A 21,121-nucleotide genomic window follows, 5' to 3' on the forward strand; every position below is an offset into this window, starting at 1 on the left:
ACCGGAGGAGAAAGTCGAAAAGGCCCACACGGGACCACTCTGCATGCTTTCCCCACCAGTAGCCACACCGTACACCTCAGTCGTCACAAGTTGTGAACCTCCCGCCCGTGCACGTCGAGCCAAACCTGGAAAGTTTTGCCCCGAGACGTGCTGTCTGACACTCGTGTGCTCGATGCACGTAAGACGTTCACTCGAAAATAATACAGTACCCAACATAGGCAGATAGCACATGACAGAAAAGATATTGAAGCGAGAAGCCGACTGTGACTATGTGTAACTCATTTATTATTGCTGAGAAACTATACATCAATAAATGTTTTATTCTGTAGTTGAATACCCCCTCCGTAATAAAGTATTCTCGTGTGATTCAGAAGGTGCTATACAGCGACAGACTTCATTATAGCTCATCTGTTAAATTTTAAAGGTATTTTAATTTTGATTACTTGAACATTTGAGCGTTCCTTCGGTGTCCACGTACGTGCTAACTTCTGTATGGAGATAAAAACAGGTCGTCTGGTATCCACGTGTAACACTGACAAATGTGCCGGCACAGACAGCGTACACCTGGCAGTTGTTGTGTCACTCCTTGATAAACGGTTTGAAGAGGAATGGGAAGGTGACAGGAAGGAAGTGGAGAGAGGGGGCAGTGTTTTAGATTTATTTCAAGCAGTGGAGTATTTATATTATTCTGCTTTTTATTTTGTCTTTGATGACTGTGACTTTTGGAAGGCAGTGAAATACAACAGTTTCTATTTTTTCCCAATCAGCTTTTCTTATGTACCTTTATTTATTTACTTACTTACTTACTCCACAGCGGACCTCCGGGGACCTCTGCCTCCTCAATCACAGACTTCCAGCATGCCTGCACCGCCTCCTCACCCCCACTGCTCTCAGGTCAGCTTCGACATCTTCCAGCCACCTCACACATGCTCGTCCTCTCCTCCTCCTGTCATTGGGATGTCCCATTGTCAGCTTCTTTGCGTGTCTTTCTTCTGTCATCTGCTGGACGTGTCCTAATCGTCTTAGCCTTCCCATTTTGACTGAGGTTACCATATCAGGTTCTTTGTACAGAGAACTTATTTCTTCATTAGTCCTAATTCTCCGTAACTCTCCCCCTTTTACGGGACAAAAAATCTTCTTCAGCACTTTCGTTTCCCAGATGTTTAGCTTCTTCTCCAAAGCCTCCGTCAGTACCCCTACCTCACTGCTGTACGTAAAAAATTGGTTTGATCAATGTTTTGTAAAGTGTCGGCTTTAATTTCCTATTTAGGTTCTTACTTTTGAGCATGTAGTATAGTGCTCTATATGATCAGTTGGCAGCCTTAATTTGGTTTTCTATATCTGCCTCCAGCTTGTTTTCTGATGTTATTACTGAGCCAAAATACGAGGGCTGGCTTCTTTTTCAACCTCCCATTGGCTATAAATGAAGTAAAAATGGACAGAAAATAATAATATTATTACCAAAAGTACAGTAAAGTCTTAACTTATTTTTCTACATAATCGCCAAAACGATTGAGGCACTTGTCATACCGTGGACACAAGCTTTTCGATGCCTTCCTCAAAGAACGTTGCCACCAGTGAGGACAGGTAAGTGTTGACGGCGTCCTGAAGTTCTTCGTTAGTAGCGAAGCGCTGCCCACCTAACCGTGACTTCAGTTCTCGGAACAGGTGATAATCACTCGGTGCTAGGTCCGGGCTGTACAGTGGATGTTCAAAACCTTTTTGAGGAGGCCTTTTGTCGTGTCGGCACTGTGTGGTCGGGTGTTGTCACAGATCAAAACAATGCCAGACGAAAGCATTCGTCTTAGCTTGCTCCATAAAGTCCACCGGCAGCACTCCTTTACGGTCCCGAAACACAGTGGCCACAGTTTTTCTTTTTGTCAGTGAATGTTTAACCTTTTTTGGCTCGTTTGGGGAAGCTGTGTGCCTCCACTGCTTCGATTGTTCCTCTGTTTCAGGATTGTCACAGAGGATCCACGATCCATGTTTCATTGCCAGTAACAATCGACTTCAAAAAAATGTTTCCCTCATTGGCAAAACATGAGAGAAACGATAATGCTGACGCCATCCTTTGTGTTTTGTGGTCGGTACTCGACATTTTTTGGATCCGACGTGCACACAATTTCCGATAGCCTAGGTCTCGAGTCACAATTGTGTACAAAGCAGACCTCTAAATGTCTGGAAATTCATCTGACAGTTCCCTAATTGTAAACCTCCGTTTGCATCTCACCATCTGATCCACACGCTCAACGAGGCCTACAGTGGCGACAGACTTGCGACCTTGTCCACCTTCATCACGGACATCTGTTCATCCTGCTTTAAATTTTCGACACCATTCCCGAACACAACCATCACTCGTAATGTTGTTACCGTACACGTTGCTCATTCTGCGATGTATTTCCACAGCACTACATCCTTCAGCTTGCAGACAACGGATTACACTTCGTAACTCACATTTGGCGGGAACATCGAGCGAAGCGGCCACGTTTACACGGACGTAGCTCGGCTACGACTGGCACACTGCAGCTGAAAACGGCAGAGGTTGTGGTAGGGGAGCTGTGCAATCGCATGACGCGCATGTCCCTCCCCTCCCTACCTCCTACTTACTTAGGTGGATGATCAGAGATAAAAAAAAAAGGGCTTTCATTTATAAAACAGTCTACTCTTTCGAAGCTGTACCCTTCTAACTGGTGATTATCTATGTTTTTTCTAACTATCTCTGTTACCGTGTACCTAGATTTTGTCTCACTAATTTCTAAACCAATGTTCTTGACAGCAGCTTCAAACTCTTTGAAAGCCGACGTAAGTGCCTCCGTAGTTTTAGCACTGAGTACCGCATTGTCTGCATAGGCTAAGATTTGAAGCAGTCTATTGTAAATATTGCCTCCTGGGTTTGTTATTATTTATCTTAATGTATTCTCTAATATCAGGTTGAATAGTACTGGGGAAAATAGGTCTCCCTGTCTTAGACTTTCTTCAATTGGAAACGATCTCGACAGATGTCCCTGAACTTTAACCTGGTTTCTGCTGTTTTCCAGGGCTGTATTACGTAATTTTATTAACTACTTAGGAATTTTGAATGTAAATTGTTTCCCAAAGTGCTGACCTTTTAACTCTGTCATGGGCCTGTTTAAAATCTATAAATAGGTGTTGTAATCGTACATTATATTTGTAGGTCATCTTCGATATCATACGTACTGTAAAGATATGGTCAGCTGTAGACCTCCCAGATCTAAAACCTGGCTAGAATCCTTTCTGCTCTTCTACTTACTCTCTCTGTTATAGCAGTAAAAAGGATTTTGTAGACGATGCTCGGCAGAGATATTCCTCGGTAGTTCTTACACTGAATGTGTGATCCTTTCGTATATATAGGGCAGATGGTTGCTGACATCTAGTCCACTGGCATTTTCTCTGTTTCCCCTGGCCCTTGTAATTGTTTTACGTATCCTCCTTACTAATATTTCTCCTCTGTATTTTACGATTTCCGCCGTTACGAGGTCGTATCCGGGAGCTTTGTTATTCCTGAGTTGCTTTATAATTTCTCTTACCTCTTCTGTCGAGAGAGGTTCTGTGTCTAGTACGTCGTCACCTCCATCCACCTCTTGTTCTTTTTCAGTTTCTTCTGTAGCCCCTCCATTTCTCTCTTCACTTACGATGTGTCTGCCTGACAGTAACACTTCAAAATGTTGTGCCCGTGCTTCTATTATTTTCTCCTTACCAACTATCAAACTGTCTGTCTCGTCTTTCAGCATGTCCACCCTTGGCTGATATCCTCTCTTTGTTTATCCCACACCATTAAAAGAATTTCCGACCCTGCTTATTTTCAAAGTTCTTCTGTATTCCATCCACTTTTTCCCTTTCCTCTAATATCTTCTTATTCCAAGCAAAAATCTTAGCTATCCTTCTCTTCTCTTTAAATGTAGCCAAATTATTTCGTGTGGGTCTCTGTAAAATTCTTTGTCGAGCTCAATTCCTATCGTGCAGTGCCTTTGACATCTCCTCGTCAAACCGCACGTTTCTTTTCTGTTTTCTCTGAGTACCTCTCGATCTGATGCATTTAATGCTAACCTAGTTTCCTCCCACAGCACATTGATATTCTTTCCCTCCATCACACTTACCTTTTGCAACTTCTCTTGCACTTTATTCCTATACTATTCCTCTTTCTTCTGCTCTTTAAGCATCTCCACGTTGTAGACCTTACTTTTTTCTAACCCAGCCTTTCTGGCTTTTACTGCAATCCTTTCTAAGGTTTTGATTTTTACCAAAACATGGTCTGAGTCAATATCCACTCCTCGGCAGCTCATCACGTCCAAAATATCTGACACTTGCGTCCATCTGCCACCTATTGTCTTGTATACTACTCAAAGTGGTCATAAAATGTTGAGTGAACAACTTCTTTTTGAAAATCGTTCAAATTGGTGACAGTTCTTCTGCCAATATCTTATCTCAGAGACTGAAATGTCATTTCTTGACCATAGGTTTCATTTGCCTGTGTTTTTGCAAATATTCTTTGTACGGTCTGTAATGAAACGTCACACAGCTTTGCTGCTGCAGTATGTGGTGCTGATTGGATTTTGTCTCATCTGACACTTTTGAAGTTTGTGAAGAAAGTCTTATGTGACTCCCTCGGTTTAGGTCTGTGCACGTTAAAACTCTTCTTTGTCCTAAGCAGTAAGACTCGTCTCCTCTGAGAGCTGCACAGAACGAAGCAGAGGCACTGTGTGGGAGCAAGGCAAAGTGTGCTGCACCTACAACAGCTGCCTTGGACCCAGGAGTAACTGCAGCTTCTCAATAGTTGCTACCTTGTGGACCTTAATTAAAAAATATGCAACTAACGGCATCAAACTGAATCTTCAGGTGCAGTAGTGAGGGATGTTACTGATAACTCTTCTCGCTCGATCCATTGTCATTACATGTGTAAAATTAGAGTTTAACGTATCTTAAACAAATTATTACTAATTACATGATACAGTTATCAGATGTACTTAAAGTCCATCTTTTTCTCTAATGTTGCCTCAAAAACTGCAGAGATCAATGTCAGTCGCTTTTGTTTGTTTCTACATTACACTCTGCTTCTATTTCTCCTGGCATCACAACGCGATTCTTTCCTTCCACTTTGCTCCTTTCACATTTACTCATTGCTCGCTCTCCGACACTATGCATAAAACATCTCAACTCTTTAGTATCTGGCTTGACTACTTGTTGCTCTGTGGCTTCTCTTGCCATGCCCTGAAATTTGTCTCCTTCTAAGTTTTTGTAGTAAGACTTTTTTTGTGGTCATGGCATGGTGGATGGATGTATTCTTCCAACAGGTTGATCTGTATCTACAGTGACTGTTACTGGACTGTTCTCAAACACATGCTGAGTTGTCAGATGACTTGGAATGCAAAACCTGACGATGTGTGGATGGAGTTGGATATTGTATGGTTTTGGATATTATATGATTCCTAAATGCTAAATTTTTGTTAAGACGGTATATTATAGTTCCCAAATGCTAAACTTTGTTAAGATGAGACAGCTTTCAGAGTTAGTCGACAGTCCTGGTGCAAGATGGAACCTACAAATCGTCAGAATTTCTTTATAAAATATTAACCTTTTTCAAATTACTCTGTGCACTCTAATTCACTTGTTGAAATGTTCTTTGCAGTGCAGGAAGCAGTTCGTAAATCTGTTCTCTTTTATACCTGCTAGTGCTGTTGTGGCGTGTCTATATCGTCATTGTTGGCGACTTTTCTCCTTTCGAGTCCCTTTTAATCGTAGGGCAAAGAAAGAAGGTCGATGAGCCAAATCTGCTGAGCAGGAGACACAGATTGAGGTAGTTGTGTGCATTGAGGCCAGAAACAGATGAACACAGAGAGCAGAGTGTGCGGGACCGTTGTTACGCCGTTGTCACCACTTGCTGGAATTCCACTACCTGAATGTTTTACACCAAACTTCTGTGCAGCCTTTTTATAACCTCCAAATAGAATTGACTTGGTTCCTTTCAACATAGAACGAATAGAACCTGTAAGTGAGCAATAACATTAATAATATTTGTTTATTCCCTTTATTTCCAAATGAATATATGAGTATGAAGTATGAAATTGAAAGGTAATGCAAATTAAATAATTATAATTTTTTCATACAACACACAGAATTGTTTATTATTTTCTTTGGCAGAATACAACCCTATTCCTGATAAAACAGCTGCTGTATAGTCTGAGATATTGCACAACAAAACTTGGGATAACAAGTCATACTGTTATGAAAAGTAGGTAATGCATTTCCAATGAGAAGAGCATCCTAGTATTTCATCAAAGAATGCTTTACTCGCTTCGGAAGTCGTGACATATCGATGACCCTTTTTGAGATTGTCACGTTTTGTTGATTTGATTGGAACTCTTTCTTCTCCATAAGCCCTTTTCAAATTGTTCATAAGAGGTGCATTTCTTGGTCCAGGCTGAGACAAATGGAATGTGTGATGGACAACCCTCCCAATTAAGGAACGGGCAGCCACTCTCCCAGGGTGAACTGCAGTGTAGTGGAACCCGGAGAATAATATCGGAGCAAAGTGCACTTCGGTGGTTCTAGGAATGTTCATCCCTGTTGATTTATCACTTAATGTTGTTTTTCTGTAATGTTTAGGCCACCAAGTACCCACATCAATGATATCAGCTCCTTCCATCACTTGTACTGTAGCATCCCTTTTTGCATTAGCAGTGATTGTACAGCAGTCTTTTGGGGTGTAGATTCTGTCTCAGCACGTAATTTTTTTCATGAAAACATTAAAATCCCTATCGCAAGGCAGGAAAGAACGACCTCTAATAGGGACATACAGAAACAAGTAAATGAACGGTTCCTGTTTTGGCCTGGACGTGCGTCAGAGTACAAGTGTAGTTTCTTCGTGCCTGGTTTAATCTCATTGGTGAGATAGCCCAATATGAATGTACACATATCATTGACCCCTTTCTTGGCGTGACCCTCATGGTACATGTATACTATGGAATTATTGTCCTAGGGGTTGTATATAGTAAATACATGCACCCATAGCTGCCTTAGGTAGAGTATTTCCGGAACACATACATGAGGCAGAGGTAAATTTTGCATGAAGTCAAAGGCAACACAGAGTGTATCATCAGGCTGACAGGATTCTGAGTACGCTTTCATACCTGCGCATGTGAATACGTAGTTCACTTGCTGCTGCTTATTTAAAATTTCGCGATAAGTGTGGAGACTTCGTTTTGACTGGAAGTTCTCCACATGTACTGCACGCATCTAGTTGGGGTCTATCGAATCTGTAGGCAAAGTTCTTGCGGAAATAATTAACATAAATTGCATATTTTAATTTTAGATTAGGAAGTTCCTCACAAAATAATTCACGCATTTTTGTAAGGTTCAGCCTTACGTCAAAGTACTTTACTTCTTTTCCCCCATAATGAGATGTTTTGACAGGAAACTTGAAATTATGGAACCGAATATCAGTGCAGATTTCATGTGATACAGCATGCGTCTTCATATTAAATCCTCTCATGTTTACTTGGCTTTTGCCTTTCGCCAGCAGCTTAGCAATCCTGAATACACACTTCTGTGTTATCCCGTGTGAGCTAATGAATGTTTTCCTACTTACCTGTAGATGCTCCTGATGTGTCAGTACATAATATGTACATGCAGAGTCACGTATCACTTTCGATTGTTCTCTGCCGTTTAATGGGATGCCATTCAGTTAGACTCTGCAGGTGGATTCCTGTTCATTTTTGGTTTCATAATTGTAAAAAGTGTTTCATATCTCCAGCTTCTCTTCTTCTTGCAATTTATTGAAGCATTGATGTTGTTTGCACATAAAACAAACACACAAGTTACCTAAGTAAAATCATTGTCAGACAATTAAGTAAACATAACTTCAGTACCAATAATCTTTCGAATGCCTTTTATGGAAATGATATGGACGGACAGATAATATTTAGGTAAAAACGATAATTTCTGTCATACCTGCGTAGAGTTCCGATACTTTTCTGAGGAACTGCCTTTCCTGCATGGCTTGTATATGCAGTACCTTTAACCCTTGATCACTTTACTTTATTCCTGGCATAATTTTCTTCTTTGCTTGACGTTTCTTTCCTGCTATAACTTCATTATCTGTAATAAAAATACATTTATGAACACAGGACGTAAACAATATGCACAGCACAACAACCACATAGGATATATCGTCAGGAATACTCAATATCCATGGAGGCAAAACAAAAAAGCAGACCAGTCTTGACATCTGAAGCATAGCAGCATCTCTGGTGCTACTAGACGTTCCGTATTGAAACGCACTAACTGCAGGACTAAGTTCCTTTCAACACAAAACGACTAATCTGACGGCTGTGTTAATGGCACTTGCAATGCCAGAATGTGGTTCCTTTCAACACCAAAATGTGCATCTTTCTTATCGGAATGCAAAACCACGCTAAAATGAATTCGTCAAAAAATGTGGACTTAGTGCCTTTCAACAATGAGTGATTCAGTTGTCAGTTTTCTGTCCGCTTTTCTGGCTAGAACACTGTGTGTACGATATCTTTTATGTCAAAAAACAGATCAGTGTAGTCTTCTCATTCCGTTTCACTTCACGAGCCTCTTTTTGGACGAGTCGAGTCAGGTGACTTTCGTTGGCCTAACTGTTGCTTGCTTTTTGAAAAGTACCTACAGCACTGCATGTCGTCACACGTGTCGGTGTTGTCGAAAACATTAGTACTGTCTTCGAACGTATCCTCCATTTCACAACAGACTCAAATGGGCTGATTTGTCGGATCTCCAGAAAGAAGCCAGGGCACAGACATTGCTGTCACTGTTCGCATCCCCAAATCGATGTTCAGAACGTGCCCTTTGGCAGTCAGATGGAAGAGTTTGAACGTGGAACTTTAAAATGAGGGCACCCACTGCCGAAATTGTGCATGGCAAATAAAAGGTCTTCTGAGCAGGTAGCTTTATCGAAAGGTCGCAGCCGATTTCCCGTCCTAAACCCTCGAGTGGGCGTGCCCGTGTGTGTAACGTTCCATTGTCGTTTCACAGTTGTGAGCCCGTATCTGTCCTTCGGTATTGCTTTAGCTAACACAGTGATTAGTGGTGGTGTCATACGTCCGAGTGAGCAGCAGTAATATAAAACAGAGAAAATGTACTGGATTACGAGGTAGCAGCTCGATTCTATGACGAGACAGTTGTCTACGTGATAAATAGTAATCGAATAAACCGTTGGCTGGAATTGGTTGCAGCTTTGCTGTTTAATGCTCCTAGTGGGTCATTACTGTGGGATAACTCCAGTCCGTTGTAAAAGAATGATGTGAAAGTCAATTTTACTATCATTTAATTAAACAGTGTTAACTTGTATAATGTAAGTTTAGTTTATTGTTGTTTCATTAAACTGAGATTAAAGTGTAATTTTGCTCATACGTGTTTACCTCGGTAACATAAAAACATATATTCTTTACACATGTACGAAGTACCCTTCGTGCTTGCTTGTGTTAACAAAAACAGCAGCACGAGGGCTAAAATTGCATTGTCATTAATCATTTATATCATTGTATTATACAAGAAAACCAGTTGTAGCCCAGTCCCATCATCCATTGTCAGAGCAATAAAAATACACTATGTGATCAAAAGTGTACAGACACCCCCAAAAACATATGTTTCACATATTAGGTGCATTGTGTTGACACCTACTGCCGGGTACTCCATATTAGTGACCTCAGTAGTCACTTGACATCATGAAAGAGCAGTAGGGGACACCCCGCGGAACTCCAGACTTCGAAAGTTGTCAGGTAATTGGGTGTCACTTGAATCATACGTCTGTACGCGAGATTTCTGCACTCGTAAACATCCCTAGGTCCACTGTTTTCGATGTGATAGTGACGTGGAAACGTGAAGGGACACGTACAACACAAAAACGTACGGGCCGACCTCGTCTGTTGTGTGCCAGAGGCCCCCGACAGTTGAAGAGGGTCGTAATGTGTAATAGGCAGACGTCTATCCAGACCATCACACAGGAATTCCAAACTGCATCGGGATCCACTGCAAGTACTATGGCACTCAGTCGGGAGGTGAGAAAACTTGCATTTCATGGTCGAGTGGCTGCTCGTAAGCCACAAATCACGCCGGTAAATGCCAAACGATGCCTCGTTTGGTGTATGGAGCGTAAACTTTGGACGATTGAATAGTGGAAAACAATTATGTGGAGTGATGAACCACGGTACACAATGTGGCGATCCGATAGCAGGATGTGGGTATGGCGAATGCCCGGTGACCTTCATCTGCCAGTGTGTGTAGTGGCAACAGTAAAATTCGGAGGTGGTGGTGTTACGGTGTGGTCGTGTTTTTCATGAAGGGGCTTGCACCCCTTGTTGTTTTGTGTGGCACTATCACTGCACAGGCCTTCACTGATGTTTTGTGCACCCTCTTGTTTCCCACTGTTGACGAGCAATTTGGGTATGGCGATTGCACCTTTCAACACAATCGAGCACCTTTTCGTAATGCACGGCCTGTGGCGGAGTGGTTACGGGAGTCCCAACCTGAACTCATTGGAATTCTCCTGGGATGAATTAGAAAGTTAACTTTGCAACATTTCTGCCTTATATGGTTTTGGCCAGTGAGGAAGAAAGGGACAATCATTCCACCTGATAGAAAGTGTACCAGCAGTGTCAAAGGTGTCATACAGGCAAAGGTTGTGACACATGCCGTGTTATTGTCATCCAATAGACATTCGGATGCTTTCGACTGCACAGTGTAGTTTTATGGATTGATATCAATATTGTGGTGTTTGAAATGAGAAAGAGCTAAATGTGAGCTTTTCCACTGACTTTATTGTCGGTTGCTTGGTACATAGTTTTATGTATTAGTGTTTACTTTTTGTTTATAATAGATTTCGGTACGGTAGTTCGTGAAGCAGCCCCGGAATGAAATCGAGGCTTTCTTGTAAGTGTTTTACAGTATATAATGGTTTCTTTCCTCTCCCTTTTTAATTTTTTGTCCTGCAGGCCATACAATCCTGTGTAGATTTCTTTTCATTTTGTCTCTTAAAATACATCGTTCTTTTTAGCCTCTCCTCAATACAGGTGGTTTCAAAAAGGACTTTACAACTTAAAAAATTCATATAAATTTATTGAAAGAACTTAGGACTGGTTTTAGTGTTATTTTGTAGGTACACACATCAAGTTTTTTTTTATCATAAAGTAAAGATGTATGTGGCTTCCGTTGGTTATCTTGCACATGTCCCATCAGAAGTCAGTTTCTTCCCAAACTCGCCACAGCTTTGCAGGTGTAACTTCCTGAGTGGCCGCATACATATTTTCTTTCTATGTGTGTGAGGAACTTTCAGGAACCATTCCTCACACACACACACACACACACACACACACACACACACACACACACACACACACATATATATATATATATATATATTTCATCAAATTTATGCGGCCACTCAGGAAGTTACACCTGCAACGCTGTGGCGAGTTTGGGAAGAAACTTCTTCACTTTTGAAGGCCAAACATACCAACAATTAAAGGGAACAGAGATGGGTACCAGGATGGCTCCCTCGTATGCCAACCTATTTATGGGTCGCTTAGAGGAAGCCTTCTTGGTTACCCAAGCCTGCCAACCCAAAGTTTGGTACAGATTTATTGATGACATCTTCATGATCTGGACTCAGAGTGAAGAAGAACTTCAGAATTTTCTCTCCAACCTCAACTCCTCTGGTTCCATCAGATTCACCTGGTCCTACTCCAAATGCCATGACACTTTCCTTGACGTTGACCTCCATCTGTCCAATGGCCAGCTTCACACATCTGTCCACATCAAACCCACCAACAAGCAACAGTATGTCCATTATGACAGCTGCCACCCATTCCATATCAAACAGTCCCTTCCCTACAGCCTAGGCCTTCGTGGCAAACGAATCTGCTCCAGTCCTGAATCCCTGAACCATTACACCAACAACCTGAAAACAGCTTTCGCATCCCGCAACTATCCTCCCAACATGGTACAGAAGCAAATAACCAGAGCCACTTCCTCATCCCCTCAAACCCAGAACCTCTCACAGAAGAACCCCAAAAGTGCCCCACTTGTGACAGGATACTTCCCGGGACTGGATCAGACTCTGAATGTGGCCCTCCAGCAGGGATACGACTTCCTAAAATCCTGCCCCGAAATGAGATCCATCCTTCATGAAATCCTCCCCACTCCACCAAGAGTGTCTTTCCGCCGTCCACCTAACCTACGCAACCTATAGGTTCATTCTTATGAAATCCCCAAACCACCTTCCCTACCCTCTGGCTCCTACCCTTGTAACCGCCCCCAGTGTAAAACCTGTACTCTCCCACCACCACCTACTCCAGTCCTGTAACCCGGAAGGTGTACACGATCAAAGGCAGAGCCACGTGTGAAAGCACCCACGTTATTTACCAACTGACCTGCCTACACTGTGACGCTTTCTATGTGGGAATGGCCACCAACAACCTGTCCATTCGCATGAATGGACACAGGCAGACAGTGTTTGTTGGTAATGAGGATCACCCTGTGGCTAAACATGCCTTGGTGCACGGCCAGCACATCTTGGCACAATGTTACACCGTCCGGGTTATCTGGGTACTTCCCGCTAACACCAACCTATTCGAACTCCGGAGATGGGAACTTGCCCTTCAATATATCCTCTCTTCCCGTTATCCACCAGGCCTCAATCTCTGCTAATTTCAAGTTGCTGCCACTCATACCTCACCTGTCATTCAACATCATCTTTGCCTCTGCACTTTTACCTCGACTGACTTCTCTGCCCAAACTCTTTGCCTTTAAATATGTCTGCTTGTATCTGTGTATGTGTCAGCCAGGTAGTGGGGTGGTGCACCATCTTGCACGAAGTAAACATTTCATTCCCGGTCATCTTCATTGATCTATGGTACCAAAAATTGTTGTAACGTATCCAGGTACACTATCCTGTTGATGGTTCTCTCACGGAAGTAAAAGGGGCCGTACTATTTGTTCAGTTTAAGGCTATCACAAACATGTTGCAATGTTTGATGTGGATTTTCATTGCCCAAAGTCCTACAGTTATGTGCATTAACCTTGCCACTTAAGTGAAAAGTCGACTCGTCAGAAAAGATGTCCGAGAAATGTTCATCCTCTTGTAATCAATTTAACGTACCCGCACAGAAGTTCTTGCAAACAATTTTATCAGTATCTTTTATTGCATGAACGATTGTCAATCTGTACAGTTTCAATTGCAAACGGTTTCTCGATTTGCAGTTCGCGAGATGCACGACGGGTCGATTTTGTAGGACTGTTGATAAAACATTGTTTCACTCTTCACTCGCTCGGCGATGTCGTCAGATGTGCTTGGACAACCTGATGTATTCCTGTGTCTTACTGAGCACCCTGTTTCTACAAAACATTTATGCCACTCATAAATTGTAGGCCTACTAGGATCATTAGCATACTTGGTATTGAAATTATGCTGAACTGTTGTTGCTGACTTTGATTCTTCAAGCCAAACCAAACAGCTAGCACACTCAGGTGCAGTGAAGGCAGCCATCTTTATCGCAACTGCCTCTAGCACTTTTTACGGTGTGATTCCGCACTAGCAAACTGTGCGAGACAAACCTTGATGTATTTCCCTACAATCACCTCTGTACTATGAATTAATATATATGAATTTTCAAAGTTGTATAGTCTGAAACACCCTGTATAAGGAGCAGATGACTCTCCTTGTCTTCTTTGAATGTGTATTCCTAACTGTGCACACAAATTGTGTGTGCAGATGTCTCCTATAGGAAAAATGTTTGCGTCCTGTTCTCTCTCCTACTCATTTGTTGTAGGTGTTAACAATTGCAGTTTCTAAGCGCCAAAAGAATAATTTTTGACACAATTTATACAACCAGTTTGTAATTCCACAACACAACAAGTACGGATCAGCTCACTAACATCTTGTTGGGGTAAGACAGACATCCTTTGCATATTAGACTGATATGCACCCATCTCATATTGCTGAAGTTTCTTCTTTTTGAGGTGGAAACCTTTCTTATATTTTATAACTGTCTTTGTTTAGATTTTCATTTCATGTATTCCCTGAGCAAGTTTAGGGGTTGTGTAGAACCTGTTGTAGATGTGAAAAACTATACCAGTGCAGTGGCTTGCAGATCACACAACCATTTTCTGAGCCGCAGAGGGCAAACGTTCAGAGGCCCCACACTGTTTACTTTTTCTGGGTTATAGTACTTGAATTAAATCCAGCCTTTGAAACTACCTTTGCTCTCATGTACAGCCACATTTCTCCCTAAAGTTATTTATATCTATTGTCTATATATTTACTAATGAACTTCCCTTTCCCTTTCTAAAATGCAAATTCCTGTGAGTTGCAGCAGGAGAAGCTAAATGCACCAGACTGTATGTCTGCAAGAACTGCAGACAAGAGAAATATCTTTGAAGAATAGAATTTGATCTAGCCAATTCAGTAAAATAGACATGTAATTCCACCTTAAAATTCACCAGCCTGTTCATTGTAACACTAGAGAATGCCTTTATTTCTTCTGCCGAAAGATCTTTCCCGGAATACCAGTTCAATGGTTTTTGTCAGTGGTGCGACCTTCCTTACTTTCGCCGTTAAGTAGGTGTTTTTTGTGGTCACGATTTTGATAAGATCGTCAGTTGAGTAAGTAAATTCGAGGGTAGGTGAAAGGCGTGGCTCCACCATCCCACATAGGATCCTCCCTAGAGAACACTCTCCAATATTGCAGATTGTGAGAAATTTTTAAAACTTACAATAGGCGAACAGCTGAACACCGTCCTGGGCACGACGTTAAACTGCCCCCCAACCCAAGGTGTGGTGCGACCCGTGCCGAGGGGTGCGTGGCACAGGGGAGCTGTGCCTCGAACGGGGCCTCTGGGATACCGGGCGCCCTCCCAGAGTATCCAGCCTAGCCCGGGCACGCGGGGCTCTGCCCGGGTGGTCCACACTTTCCTCAGCGTCTCGTGGGATCATAAAGAAAAAATCTGAAATTAGCTCCAAACGAGCAGATGCCAGGAATTCCAGGGGACCTCACTGTGAGGCGACCCGGGATTCAGAACAGACTAAGTGTGAACTTGGCACGAGGGGACCTCGAGATCAGGTGACCTCGGGCCTCGTAGGTGATAAAGACACAGTTGCAGAGGGAGATTCTTCTAAACTCGCAACAGGGAGGACCTCAGCTGCCGTACTTGACACTGGGGAAACCGACCCGTCCAAAAACAGCTCAGAAGGAGCAGTTTCAGGAAGGGGCCACATTGCTGCAGAGGCGGAGATATCGAACCTTGGAAATAAGTGTGCACCAGACATCCCCGTCACAAAGAGTGCAGATACGGCTTCAGCAGAGAACTCTGAGAATATTTCAAAGGAACGACACGTGACGAAGGTTCCTGTGAAAGAAGAAATGGAAACATCGAGAGGTGAGAATTCTGAACGGATGGAAGAACACAATGAGGGAGAAGAATGTGAGGCAGCAAGGGGAAGAGTGATATCAAAAACTGAACGAAAGAAGCGGAAACTAGAGGAAGCTAACCAAAAGACTGAAATTATTAACGGGGGTGCTAAAAAATTAAAAACTAGTACTGACGAAGCAGCAGCACCTGTACTGCAAAAACACAGATTGAAAGAAGTAGATTCTAGTGCTTCTGTAACTAAAGAGGCCAGCAAAACCGGAAGTGTCGGTACTGATCGAGAAGTGGAAGTGAAGGAGGAAATGTTTGTCTCAATGAAGCTGGCTGTTGTACTCGAAGGTTTTCCAGATGTCAAGATGACGGAGGAGCAGGCGGAAGTGGTAGAGACTGTGCTTGTGAAGAGCATTAACTTGTCTGACCAGGGGGAACCTATCCAGTTTTCTGCAACAAACTATGAGAATGGAGGCTTGGTGTTCACTTGTGTGAACAGGGCGACACAAGCATGGCTTCAAAGTACTGCTCAAAGGATTGTTCCGTGGCCGGGAGCCAGACTACTGGTTGCTCAGGCGGAGACCACATTGAAAGGTTCCAGGTTGATTTTGTGGGTGGACGAGGGAATGGGGCTGAATAAGAAAACTTACAAGCAGATTGTGGAATTGTTTGAGAAGCAAAATAAAAATATCTCTACTGCCAAGTGGAAAATCCTCAAGAGAGAGGCAGAGGTAGACAAAAGGAAAAGGGTGACTCTTTGGGTCGATGACAAATCTTTTGAGCATTTGAAGGCAAGGAATTTCAAATTATTCCTTGGCTTATCACAAGCTAAATTCATCCTGATGTCGGAATGGAGGAAGCTGAATACGCAACTGCGCCGTGAACTCAAATTTGCCGATAGTGACTCTCGCACTTCAGACCGTCGGGTGTCGCGCACTTCAGACCGCCGCGTGTCTCGCACCTCAGACCGCCGCGTGTCCCGCACCTCAGACCGCCGCGTGTCCCGCACTTCAGACCGCCGCGTGTCCCGCACTTCAGACCGCCGCGTGTCCCGCACTTCAGACCGCCGGATGTCCCACACTTCAGACCGTCGGGTGTCTTCGGACCGTCAGGAGCCTCGCGCTTCGGACCGTCAGGAGCCTCGCGCTTCGGACCGTCAGGAGCCTCGCGCTTCAGACCATCGTGACTCTCGTGCTTCACACCGTCAAGAGCCTCGTGCTTTAGATTACCTCAAATCTAGTGCTTCGGGCCATCACAAACCTCGTGCTTCGGGCCATCACGAACCTCGTGCTTCGGGCCATCACGAACCTCGTGCTTCGGACCATCGTGAGCCTCGTGCTTCGGACCATCGTGAGCCTCGTGCTTCGGACCATCGTGAGCCTCGTGCTTCGGACCATCGTGAGCCTCGTGTTTCGGACCATCGTGAGCCTCGTGCTACGGACCATCGTGAGCATCATGTTTTGGACCGCCACGAGCGTCGCGCTTCTGACGGCCACGAGCGTCATGCTTCTGACGACCACGAGCGCCGCGGTTCGGACCGGCACGAGCCTCGCGGTTCGGACCGGCACGAGCCTCGCGGTTCGGGCCGCCACGAGCCTCGCGCCTCGGACCGTCCAGAGCCTCGCACTTCTGTCCGTCGGGAGCCTCGCATTTCAGCCCTCCTGGAGCACCGAGTGTCAGGCTGCCTGGAGCCCCGCACCTCTGGCCGCCTGGAGCCCCGTACCACCGACCTACAAGAATATCGTGCTTCTGACCTGTGGTCTCATGCTTCGGACTCTCGGTGGTCTCATGCCTCAGACTTCCTGTGGGCTCCCCCTTCCGACCATCTGGAGCCCCGCACGTTGGGTCGTCTGGGGTCCCGCGCCTTGGCTCATCTGGAGCCCCGCCCTAAGGACCATCTGGAGCCCCCCTCTATGGACCTAATGCCCTGCTTTTCAGAGCGTTTGGGTCCCCTTGCTGCCCAACGTTTGCAGATCCGTGCTTCAGACCAGCTTGAGCCCCGCCACGTGGACCATCTGCTGTCCAGCAGTTCAGACCGTCTCGGCTCCCATAATTTACGTTTGGAATCCTGCATTGCAGACCACACTGAGCCTCGTGCTGCGGATCGTATGGCGCCCCGTTCGCTCATCCGTCGGGGCTCGCCTTCTTTGGACAGTGTCATACCGGGTGCCTCGTTCCTCAGGAGGTCTCCTGCTTCAGACCGTGTGGCACCCCGTACCTTGTTCCATCGGGGGTCTCCTGCTGTGGGCCATGTGAAGTCCCCCACTTCAGACAATCGAAGACCCACTACTTCAGACCGTCAAAAGGCCCACTCTTTGGACCGTCAAATGGTGTGCTCTTCTGACCGTCAGATGGCACGCTCTATGGGCCGACTGGTGGCCAGGTCTTCGGACCGCCAGGTGGCCAGGTCTTCAGACTGCCGGGTGGCCAGGTCTTTGGAGCGACAGGTGGACCGATCTATGGCGGACCGCCGGCTGGCCCGCACTTCGGCCGACCGACGGCCTGCCAAGACTTCGGCGGTCCGCCAACTAGCCCGCACTTCGGCGGACCGCCGGCTGGCCCCAACTTCGGCGGACCGTCAGCTAGCTCGCACTTCGGTAGACTGCCGGCTGGCTCGCACTTCGGCGGACCGCCGGCTGGCTCGCACTTCGGCGGACCGCCGGCTGGCTCGCACTTCGGCGGACCGCCGGCTGGCCCGCTATTCGGCGGACCGCCGGCTGGCCCGCTATTCGGCGGACCGCCGCCTGGCCCGCTATTCGGCGGACCGCCGCCTGGCCCGCTCTTTGGCGGACCGCCGCCTGGCCCGCTCTTCGGCGGACCGCCGCCTGGCCCCCTCTTCGGCGGACCGCCGCCTGGCCCCCTCTTCGGCGGACCGCCGCCTGGCCCGCTCTTCGGCGGACCGCCGCCTGGCCCGCTCTTCGGCGGACCGCCGCCTGGCCCGCTCTTCGGCGGACCGCCGCCTGGCCCGCTCTTCGGCGGACCGCCGCCTGGCCCGCTCTTCGGCGGACCGCCGCCTGGCCCGCTCTTCGGCGGACCGCCGCCTGGCCCGCTCTTCGGCGGACCGCCGCCTGGCCCGCTCTTCGGCGGACCGCCGCCTGGCCCGCTCTTCGGCGGACCGCCGCCTGGCCCGCTCTTCGGCGGACCGCCGCCTGGCCCGAACTTCGGCGGACCGCCGCCTGGCCCGCTCTTCGGCGGACCGCCGCCTGGCCCGCTCTTCGGCGGACCGCCGCCTGGCCCGCTCTTCGGCGGACCGCCGCCTGGCCCGCTCTTCGGCGGACCGCCGCCTGGCCCGCTCTTCGGCGGAACGCCGCCTGGCCCGCTCTTCGGCGGAACGCCGCCTGGCCCGCTCTTCGGCGGACCGTCGTGGGTCCTTCGTCCATCAGGGGCCTTCCACTTTGGACCATCGGGAGCCTTCTGCTTCTTCACGCTGGGAGCCCCGTGCTTCAGAATGTGCGCAACCTCGTGATACAGACCGTTTTGATCCCCGTGCTTCAGAACGCCTGGTGCTCCGTAATTCCGACCGTTTTGATCCCCGTGTTTCTGAATGCCCACTGTCGCGCACTTCGGACCGTTTTGATCCTCGCGCCTCAGAACGCCTTCTGGCCCGCACTTCAGACCGTCTCAAGCAGCACACTTCTGATCGTCCTGAGCTCCGCACTCCTGCCCATCAGGAGCTCCGCACGTCTGACCGTCGGGATCCCCGCGGTTCTGACAGTCGGGAGCCCCGCGGTTCTGACAGTCGGGAGCCCCGCGGTTCTGACAGTCGGGAGCCCCGTGATTCTGACAGTCGGGAGCCCCGCGGTTCTGACCATCGGGAAGGCCGTGTTTCTGACCGTCGAGAGCCCGGCACTTCTGACCGTCGGTTGCCTCGAGAGAGTGATTACAGTGTCCCAGATCAATCTCGGCTTCGTAAGAGAATGTCTGTACTTTCGGATCCCCTTTCACCTAAAAGGACGAGGTATACAGCTTCGTATTTGATGCCATCTTTTGATTCCAGGCAGATGACTCCAAGCCGTGATAAGTCTGAGAACTCGAGGTTCAAAGATTCAGATCAACTATTATCTCGTGACTCAAGATTCAGAGGCTCGGGTGAGTCGCCTATCCAGGAATCCAGGTTTAGAGGTTCAGATCTCTGGATGAGAAGACAGATTTGAGAATGCTGATTCTCCGTACCCTCGTCAGTCTAGTTTAAGATCATCCTGACCGTAATGTTACAGAGAATTTGACAATATACTTTCTCGCATGTCCGTTTTCCGGAAGGACTAACATTCAGGTTCAAATCTCCACCGCAGCTTCAGACGAGTTGGCCAAATTTTTATTTCTCGAGGTGTTGAGATTCTAGCAGTGACAATAGGTAGATATACTTTTGATTTGCAGTTACAGATAGCGGATTTTTAGTGCAGCATCTAACATTCCAAATTGTGGGACGGTGTTGATTAATGCTGAAATAATTTTAGTGTTCAGTTGGTACGCACTGTGTAATGCTAGACTTACACTTGTATTTCCATGAGCTCCAATTTTGCCAATAATCCAAAATATCACACGGGAATATACTTTGAATTCAGTGTGTTTATTTTGTTTAAATTCTGTTAGATGTGAGTGCCTGTTGATGTGTTACTTGTGAACAGGCCTGTCCACTTGCTATTAATAGCAGAAGTTTTTAAGCATGTTAATAACATGTTTGTCTCAAGTTTTTCGTGGTACCTTACTGAAAGGGGTAAGTTTAAGGAAGTATTTTGCAGATTGTATACATCGAGTGACAAGAGTTACATACTGTCCTTATAAAGAGTGTCAACATTTAATATTGAGTTCAATGTTACGAGCATTGTGTAAAGCTATTTGTTTAAATGTCCAGACTGTGGTTGCTGTGAGTGTGTGTATGCATTTTCTTTATTTGAACATTTTTGTCATTCAGAATTTGTATATCACAATTTTTATGCTGCGTAAAATTAAAAAAAAATGGTACTGTTTATGAATAAACAACAAATGAGAAATACAAATTTATTACTGTGTGGTCTGTCTTAAACATGAAATTTTGCTGATGAAGGATTACGTAGCACTGGTGCATCCCCAGAGTGGAGGAGTGCAGAAGAGGTGAAACAGAATTTTCCTTATCTGAACAGAATTTTTCCTCGTTACTACCAAAACATCTCTCTAGCCCAGTTGCAGTGCTCTGAAACAGTATAGGCACTCGCACAGTCGATAGTAGTGAGCAGTTAGTTTATATTGCGCGGCATATCGTATGCGTTCCTAATTGTGCTGCTAAACAAATGTAGCAGCCACCAGAAACTCGAGGCAATGTCACACATTCGAATATCTGAGAAAATGACAAGTGGAGGGATTGGTGTAGTACATATAGAGGATTTCACATATTTAGTCTTTTGGAACTGTTGCTAAAGCATTGCAGGTTCCAATTCCCAGCTTTCCAGAAAGCATGTGACACAGTGCCCCACTGAAGTAGCATACGGAATAGGTTTCCAGACATGCGAGTGGTTCGAAGACTCCCTTACTGATGGAATTGTGATCTCCCCTTCTCTCTCAGCTCCATTTCTTTCGCTGATCTTCCCTCTTCTCTCTTCCTCCTCTGTACTGCGGCTATATCTCAGGGTTTTCATGTAGAAATGTAGTGAGAAGGGTGCACACACTTGTGGTGGTTCACGATATCGTAGTGCTGTGAGGGAGCGTCACTCGTGCCTCCGGTTTGAGA

At 45.9% G+C, this 21,121-nt stretch overlaps 1 protein-coding gene and 1 long non-coding RNA gene across 2 annotated transcripts in view; both read left to right on the forward strand.

The window, feature by feature from the left end:
• The window catches only part of LOC126294972 (uncharacterized), a 118,175-nt gene that overhangs the window by 35,516 nt on the left and 61,538 nt on the right, over positions 1-21,121 (forward strand). The window lies entirely within an intron of this gene.
• LOC126294967 (uncharacterized) lies at positions 11,432-20,412 on the forward strand. The gene has a single exon (XM_049987194.1). The coding sequence runs from the start codon at positions 15,417-15,419 to the stop codon at positions 19,566-19,568; it is 4,152 nt and encodes a 1,383-aa protein (XP_049843151.1). The 5' UTR covers positions 11,432-15,416; the 3' UTR covers positions 19,569-20,412.

Source organism: Schistocerca gregaria, chromosome 11, assembly GCF_023897955.1.
Source record: "Schistocerca gregaria isolate iqSchGreg1 chromosome 11, iqSchGreg1.2, whole genome shotgun sequence".
Lineage (NCBI taxonomy): Eukaryota > Metazoa > Arthropoda > Insecta > Orthoptera > Acrididae > Schistocerca > Schistocerca gregaria.